The 8,450-nt window shown below is 54.5% G+C and overlaps 1 protein-coding gene across 3 annotated transcripts; it reads right to left on the minus strand.

The window, feature by feature from the left end:
- Positions 1–247: 247 nt before the first annotated feature.
- pop7 (POP7 homolog, ribonuclease P/MRP subunit) lies at positions 248–3,421 on the minus strand. Of its 3 annotated transcripts, XM_038787022.1 has the most exons (3): positions 3,355–3,421; positions 605–1,020; positions 248–535 (listed from the first exon to the last, which is right to left on the minus strand). In XM_038787022.1, the coding sequence occupies exon 2, from the start codon at positions 1,013–1,015 to the stop codon at positions 608–610; it is 408 nt and encodes a 135-aa protein (XP_038642950.1). In that variant the 5' UTR covers positions 1,016–1,020; positions 3,355–3,421; the 3' UTR covers positions 248–535; positions 605–607. The 3 variants fall into 3 exon arrangements, with proteins under 3 accessions (XP_038642950.1, XP_038642948.1, XP_038642949.1); XM_038787020.1 differs by lacking the exon at positions 248–535 and having other exon boundaries at positions 600–1,020; XM_038787021.1 differs by lacking the exon at positions 248–535 and having other exon boundaries at positions 600–1,020; positions 3,294–3,399.
- Between the last annotated feature and the right edge of the window lie 5,029 nt (positions 3,422–8,450).

Raw genomic sequence — 8,450 nt, forward strand, 5'->3', positions numbered from 1 at the left:
CCATGAAGAGATCTGCATTTATATAGCACCTGTCACTGCGTTACAGCCGATCAAGTATGTTTTTTCTGAAATCTGGCCAACGTTGCACTACAGGAAACCCACGGCTTTCTACACAGCAAGCTGCCGAAAACCAGAAACCGCCTGATAATGACTGGGTCAGCTTGCCCCACCAAGCCGGTGGAGTGGTCATTATTAATTCAGGACACAGTGTGGGAGAGGGACCCCCCCCCCCCCCCCCTCCCCCTCCCCCCCCCCTCCCCCTAAGGTGGGAGACCCTGAGCGGCAATCGAAAAAGGGGATGCAAATAAATACGCGGAGCACGATTACAGAGTTAAAGAAGCCCTGGGACACAACATTCAGTCCTCCGTGAGGCTCTCTCTTTTACACGTTACCACGTCAGACAGAAAGACGAGTTAGCAACTGGTTTGTTCCCAGAAAGAAATATTTGATGCCGAAACGCTGCAAAGGAAACAAGTTCAGCCCAAGTCCTCAGCATTCCGGATGTGCAGCGATGGGTTTTTTTTTTGGGGGGGGGGAACGAGATGTTCAGGAATACTGTCGCGCGCCCCCCCCCCCCCCCCCCCCCCCCCCACCCTCCGTGGGGCTGCTACTTGGGCAGGGTGTGGAAGACCTTGATGTGAATGGCGGAGTTGTTCCTGGTGCGGGTCAGGGGCTCGCCCTCGTCCAGCTCCAGGTCGTCCACCAGCTCGACGGTGGAGGTGTTGGCCGCGATCTGCAGGGCCCCGAAGCTGCCGCCCTGGAGCTGGAGGGCGATGTTGATGGCCCGGTTGATGGCCAGCCCCAGGCCGTGGATGCAGATCTCGCTGAAGCAGCCGCTGTCCAGCATCTTCTGGCAGCGGGCCACCTGCGCTTTGAAGTCCGTCTTCATGTTGACGTAGATGTCGTTCTTGCGCTTGGGGAGTTTGCGCGGCAGCCTCTTGCGCAGGGTGTACTCCACCTGGTCCATGTCCAACGCGCCCTCCGACGCTGGCGCCAAGGGCGGGTTTTCAGCCATGCTCACTGCAAAGGGGCAAAGGGAGATGGGAATGAACAATATTGCACGAGGGAGGCGGTGTAGATTCATAGATACTGTGCAAAGCTGCAGAGGGGGGTAGGAATTAAAAATACAGCGCAAAGTTGGGGCAGCACGGTAGCACGGTGGTTAGCATAAATGCTTCACAGCTCCAGGGTCCCGGGTTTGATTCCCGGCTGGGTCACTGTTTGTGTGGAGTCTGCACGTCCTCCCCGTGTCTGCGTGGGTTTCCTCCGGGTGCTCCGGTTTCCTCCCACAGTCCAAAGATGTGCGGGTTAGGTGGATTGGCCATGCTAAATTGCCCCTTAGTGTCCTAATAGTAAGGTTGAGGGGGGGGGAGTTGTTGGGTTACGGGTATAGGGTGGATACGTGGGTTTGAGTAGGGTGATCATTGCTCGGCACAACATCGAGGGCCGAAGGGCCTGTTCTGTGCTGTACTGCTCTATTCTATAAGTCGAGTCGAGTCTGCGCCGAACCCTCTGAAAATACATCCCACCTGGGCCCACTCCCCAGTCCCATCTCAGTAACCCCACCGAACCTGCACACCTTTGGGCACTAAGACGCAATTTAGCGTGGCCAATCCACCCAACCTGGACATCTTTGGACTGTGGGAGGCAACCCACGCAGACACGGGGAGAACGCGCAGGCTCCAGTCACCCGAGGCAGGGATTGAACCCGGGTCCCTGGAGCTGTGAGGCAGCAGCGCTAACCACTGTGCCAGGGACTGGTAACCACTCGGCTTACCAGTCCAGTGACAATGCCACTATGCACCACCTACCCCCAGGACATTACAATTCTGAGATAGTGAGCCATGGCTGTTTGATCGTGAGAGGCAGCACAAGTCCAAGTGATTGGCAGCAGTGTGCTCAGCACTGTTGCCTCACAGCCCCAGGGAACCGGGTTCAATCCCAGGCGGAAATTAAACTCCGTAAATTAGATTTGGGACCGATTATAACACACGCTGGCCTTGCGATGGAGCCCACATCCCAGGAAGATTGGGATGCTTCACATAATCGAACAGCCAGTGCTCACCTCCCAGGAATAGGAAGCCTCCGAGGGTTGAAGAGCCGGTGCACACCGCCGCAGAATGATGCCGCTGCCCAGGCTCCGGAATAGTGATGCCTTCCGGAGCTGAAGAGCCAGCAGCGCTCACCACACCAGACTGACAAAGCTGTAAATGACCCCAGAATCGTGATGCCTCCCAGGTCTGAAGAGCCGGGGCTCACAACCCCAGAGGCGTGATTCCCCTCCACCCCCGGGATGAACAGCCGGGGTTCACCTCACTGGAATGGTGATGCCTCTCTGGGTTGAAGAGCCAGTTTTCAATACCACAGAATGGTGATCCCTCCCAAGGCTGAATAGCCAGGGCTCACCGCCCTGGAATGGTGATGCCTCCCAAGGCTGAAGAGCTAGGGCTCACCGCCTCAGAATGGTGATGCCTTCCAGGGTTGAAGCGCCACTGCTCAATACTTCAGAATGGTGATGCCTCCCAGGGTCAAAGAGCCAGGGCTCACCGCCCCGGAATGGCGATGCCTCCCAGGGCCGAAGAACCAGGGTTCACCGCCCCAGAATGGCGATGCCTCCCAGGGACAAAGAGTCAGGGCTCATCACCCCGGAATGGTGATGCCTCCCAGGGCCAAAGATCCAGGGCTCATCACCCCGGAATGGTGAAGCCCCTAGGGCCGAATAGCCAGGGCTCATCATCCCTGAATGGTGAAGCCCCTAGGGCCGAATAGCCAGGGCTCATCATCCCTGAATGGTGAAGCCCCCTAGTGCTGAATAGCCAGGGCTCATCACCCCGGAATGGTGAAGCCCCCTAGGGCCAAAGAGCCAGGGCTCACCACCCCAGAATGGTGAAGCCTCTCAGGGCTAAAGAGCCAGGGCTCACCACCCCAGAATGGTGATGCCTCTCAGGGCCAAAGAGCCAGGGCTCACCACCCCGGAATGGTGATGCCTCCGAGGGCAGAATAGCCAGGGCTCACCGTCCCGGAATGGCGATGCCTCCCAGGGCCAAAGAGCCAGGGCTCACCGCCCCGGAATGGTGATGCCTCCTAGGGCCGAATAGCCAGGGCTCACCGCCCCGGAATGGTGATGCCTCCTAGGGCCGAATAGCCAGGGCTCACCGCCCCGGAATGGTGATGCCTCCGAGGAATGCCAGGGCTCACCGTCCCGGAATGGTGATGCCTCCTAGGGCCGAATAGCCAGGGCTCACCGTCCCGGAATGGTGATGCCTCCCGGTGGCCAAAGAGCCAGGGCTCACCGTCCCGGAATGGTGATGCCTCCCGGTGGCCGAAGAGCCAGTGTCGGAGTGAAGCACAAACCAGGTCTCGGATCCCCGGGTCCGCTGCTCGCTAACGGGCATGCGCGCTGACCTCAACAAGATGGCGGCCGCCCAACCCCAGCTCAGCGCGCCCGTAAGCCAACGAGTGTCAGCGGGGCGACAAGAGGGGACGGCGCCGCCACTGCCCCTGACCTCCCGCACTCACACCACCCTCCGCCGCGCCAGGCAGCGCAGCAGATCACTTTACAACAACAACAAGGTGTGTTTCTGCAGCGCCTTTCACCTGAGAACCCTCCCAGGAGCTTTATTGAATAAAGTGTTGGCAGAAGGTGACTGGCGTATTGTTTATCAGGGTCTCAGAGCCTTTCTTCTCCCATCTCTTCATATATTTCAATAAATCAGCTCTTGGCAATGCCCAGGGTTTGCCTCAGCCAATTGAGCAGCCTGTTTCCACCTCCATTGTATTGTCACATTGCTCATTGCCACGAAAAGTGCTGTTCCAAACCCCCGGCCTCAATACTCTCCATATCCTGCATAAACACCAGCTCACCCAGAAACTCTGCCCCTCACCTCCCTGCGTTCCATTACGTGCCAAATCCCCCCAATTTATTACACCGGTCTTTGCCAACCCCCATCAGCTTCCACTTCTCCCAATCTAATGTCCTCCAAGGTCCTTATGCTTACGCATGGATCCATAAGATCATAAGACGTAGGAGCAGAATTAGGCCACTCGGCCCATTGAATCTGCTCCGCCATTCAATCATGGCTGATATGTTTCTCATCCCCATTCTCCTGCCTTCTCCCCTACAACCCCTGATCCCCTTATTAATCGAGAACCTATCTATCTCTGTCTTAAAGACACTCAGTGATTTGGCCTCCACAGCCTTCTGCGGCAAAGAGTTCCACAGATTCACCACCCTCTGGCTGAAGAAATTCCTCCTCGTCTCTGTTTTAAAGGATCGTCCCTTTCAGTCTGAGATGGTGCCCTCTGGTTCTAGTTTTTTCTACAAGTGGAAACATCCCCTCCACGTCCACTCTATCCCAGGCCTCGCAGTATCCTGTAAGTTTCAGTAAGATCCCCCCCTCATCCTTCTAAACCTCCAACGAGTACAGACCCAGAGTCCTCAACCGTTCCTCATACGACAAGCTCTTCATTCCACGGTGGCCTGACCTCCCCAAGCTCTTCCAGTCCTTATGGGAGAGTAACGGCCATTCAGCCCACCCTGTCCGTGATGGCTCCCTGCAAGGGCAACCCCATCATTCCCGGTTCACCTGCTTCGGTAGCAGAACTTTCATCTGTCTTGTTCCCAATCCGTAGACCACCTCACAAAACTACCATCTTGCCACCCCTCTCTCCTTCAACCATTGAAACCCACCTAAACCCATTTCCGAATATATCCCTGGCTGCATGTAGTGACTGCATTTCCCTGTACTAAGAAATGGGAAAAGTGCAGGGGACTGGGACTAATTGGTTCTTTCAAAGAGCTGGAGCAGGAGGGCGGCATGCGGCGCAGTGGTTAGCACTGGGACTGAGGTGCTGAGGACCCAGGTTCGATCCCGGCTCTGGGTCACTGTCCGTGTGGAGTTTGCTCATCTGCCCGTGTCTGAGTAGGTTTCACCCCCACAACCTAAAGATGTGCAGATTAGGTGGATTGGCCATGCTAAATTGCCCCTTAATTGGAAAAAAATATAGGCAGGTATGACAGCCATATGGTCTCTTATGTTCCACGATTCTATGAAATGCTTTTAAACATAGAAATTAGGAGCAGGAGAACTTTCATCTGTCTTGTTCCCAATTCGTAGACCACCTCACAAAACTACCACCTTGCCGCCCCTTTCTCATTGGGAGCTTTGACATCAGGAAATTAGGGGCTTTGCAAAATGGTCATCTGGACTCGAAACGTTAGCTCTTTTCTCTCCCTACAGAATTAGGGGCAGGAGCAGGCCATTCGGCCCCAGTGAGTCTCCAGCCTCCACCCCACCTAGCCCACTCCCCTGCCCTATCCGCATAATCGCCACCCTGCCCCCATAACGCCACCTAACCTTTCGGATGCTAAGGGGCAACACCCTGGTAGTATCACCTGGACACCCTGGCAGTGCCCAAGTGGCATCTTGCCGGGAATCGGGCCCTTATAAGAACATAACAACGAGGAGCAGGAGTCGGCCATCTGGCCCCTCGAGCCTGCTCCGCCATTCAATGAGATCATGGCTGATCTTTTGTGGACTCAGCTCCACTTTCCGGCCCCGAACACCTTTAATCCCTTTATTCTTCAAAAAACTATCTATCTTTACCTTAAAAACATTTAATGAAGGAGCCTCTACTGCTTCACTGGGCAAGGAATTGCATAGATTCACAACCCTTTGGGTGAAGAAGTTCCTCCTAAACTCAGTCCTAAATCTACTTCCCCTTATTTTGAGGCTATGTCCCCTAGTTCTGCTGTCACCCGCCAGTGGAAACAACCTGCCCGCATCTATCCTATCTATTCCCTTCATAATTTTAAATGTTTCTATAAGATCCCCCCTCATCCTTCTAAATTCCAACGAGTACAGTCCCAGTCTACTCAACCTCTCCTCATAATCCAACCCCTTCAGCTCTGGGATTAACCTAGTGAATCTCCTCTGCACACCCTCCAGCGCCAGTACGTCCTTTCTCAGGTAAGGCGACCAAAACTGAACACAATACTCCAGGTGTGGCCGCACTAACACCTTATACAATTGCAACATAACCTCCCTAGTCTTAAACTCCATCCCTCTAGCAATGAAGGACAAAACTCTATTTGCCTTCTTAATCACCTGTTGCACCTGTAAACCAACTTTTTGCGACTTGTGCACTCGCACACCCAAGTCTCTCTGAACAGCGGCATGCTTTAATATTTTATCGTTTAAATAATAATCCCGTTTGCTGTTCTTCCTACCAAAATGGATAACCTCACGTTTGTCAACATTGTATTCCATCTGCCAGACCCGAGCCCATTCGCTTCACCTATCCAAATCCCTCTGCAGACTTCCGGTATCCTCTGCACTTTTTGCTTTATCGCTCATCTTAGTGTCGTCTGCAAACTTGGACACATTGCCCTTGGTCCCCAACTCCAAATCATCTATGAGGCGGGGAACTCGAGGACCCCCTGAATTGGTAAGGTGGGGCGTTGGGGAGGGGGGGGGGGGGTGTCCGGAGGCTGCGGTGGGAAGTGGGGGGGGGGGCGGGGGGGGTGTTCAGAGATTGGGTCATCACTTTCTGCACTGGCGAGCTGAGCTCGTTAGTGCAGGAAATGGGCCTAAACGTGGCCTTGGCGGAGCCTATCTCGCCTAGGCCCGGGAAAGACGTTCCCGTATAATAGCGGGGTCACTCTCGTTGCTGCGCGTGCCCGGAAATACCCGGCTCGACGCGCCCAAAACGGGACACTTTTCCATTAAATCGCGGCCCAGATGTGCTGTAAATAAAGCGTCACACACAAGTAGTCCCCTCACCTGCGTCCACTACCACTGGTGTCCATTAGGGCGCACTGCAGATTCAAAATACAGCCAAATAGTGAGACTCCCACTGCTTTCAACCTCTGCCTGAAATTGAGCAGTAAGTCAGGCGTAGGGAGCCTCCTCGATCACAGATGTAAGCGCTTTCAGCTCCTCAGGTACTCAATGCCTGGACCGACAGTCTACAACTTCACCGGGTTGAGCTGATAGATACACAGAGGTCAAAGCGGGCCCGACTACTCCGTGTCGGAGGGCCGCGGACAAATGGTTCGAAATGCCTTCCCCCCCACCCACCCACCCACCCCCACTTGTCCCAATTCATCGCAGATTCTAGGGGAAGAGTGTTGGTCAGGGTACTGGGGCTGAATGAGATTTTGGGGTGTGGCGGGGAGGGGGTGGGGGGGGGGGGGGGGTGGGGGGAGATTGCAGCAGTCTACTCAACCTCTCCAGGGGCTGGTTTAGCTCACTCACTGGGCTAAATCGCTGGCTTTGAAAGCAGACCAAGGCAGGCCAGCAGCACGGTTCGATTCCCGTACCAGCCTCCCCGAACAGGCGCCGGAATGTGGCAACTAGGGGCTTTTCACAGTAACTTCATTTGAAGCCTACTCGTGACAACAGCGATTTTCATTTCATTTCATTTTCCCTCGTAATCCAACCCCTTCAGCTCTGGGATTCATAGAACAGTACAGCACAGAACAGGCCCTTCGTCCCTCGATGTTGTGCCGAGCAATGATCACCCTACTCAAACCCACGTATCCACCCTATACCCGTAACCCAACAACCCCCCCCCCCCCTTAACCTTACTTTTTAGGACACTACGGGCAATTTATCACGGCCAATCCACCCTAACCCGCACATCTTTGGACTGTGGGAGGAAACCGGAGCACCCGGAGGAAACCCACGCAGACACGGGGAGGATGTGCAGACTCCGCACAGACAGTGACCCAGCCGGGAATCGAACCTGGGACCCTGGAGCTGTGAAGCATTTATGCTAACCACCATGCTACAATGCTGCCCTAGTGAATCTCCTCTGCACACCCTCCAGCGCCAGTACGTCCTTTCGCAAGTAAGGAGACCAAAACTGAACACAATACTCCAGGTGTGGCCGCACTAATACCTTATACAATTGCAACATAACCTCCCTAGTCTTAAACTCCATCCCTCTAGCAATGAAGGGCAAAATTCCATTTGCCTTCTTAATCACCTGTTGCACCTGTAAACCAACTTTTTGCGACTCGTGCACTAGCACACCCAGGTCTCTCTGCACAGCGGCATGCTTTAATATTTTATCGTTTAAATAATAATCCCGTTTGCTGTTATTCCTACCAAAATGGATAACCTCACATTTGTCAACATTGTATTCCATCTGCCAGACCCGAGCCCATTCACTTAACCTATTCAAAATCCCTCTGCAGATGGAGGGGATTGCTACGGCCGTCTCTGCCTCAAACGCTACATCTGGGAATGAATTCCCGTGTGTGAAGAGGTTTCTCCTGCCCTTACACTTCATCCATCGCCCCCCTTCTCCCCCCCCCCCCCTCTCGTCCTTGTCACATCGCCTACTCCAAACAGCCGGTTTCTATCTGATATCCCAAATCTTCTTCCATGGGGGTCCAGAGATATGCCGGTGAGGTGGATAAAATTGCCCCTTGGTATCCAGGGACG

Source organism: Scyliorhinus canicula, chromosome 29 (genome assembly GCF_902713615.1).
Source record: "Scyliorhinus canicula chromosome 29, sScyCan1.1, whole genome shotgun sequence".
In the NCBI taxonomy this organism is placed as follows: Eukaryota; Metazoa; Chordata; class Chondrichthyes; order Carcharhiniformes; family Scyliorhinidae; genus Scyliorhinus; species Scyliorhinus canicula.

Bases quoted from the DNA above. Each gene is read 5' to 3' on its own strand.
- pop7 (XM_038787022.1), bottom strand. From the start codon at position 1,015: ATGGCTGAAAACCCGCCCTTGGCGCCAGCGTCGGAGGGCGCGTTGGAC.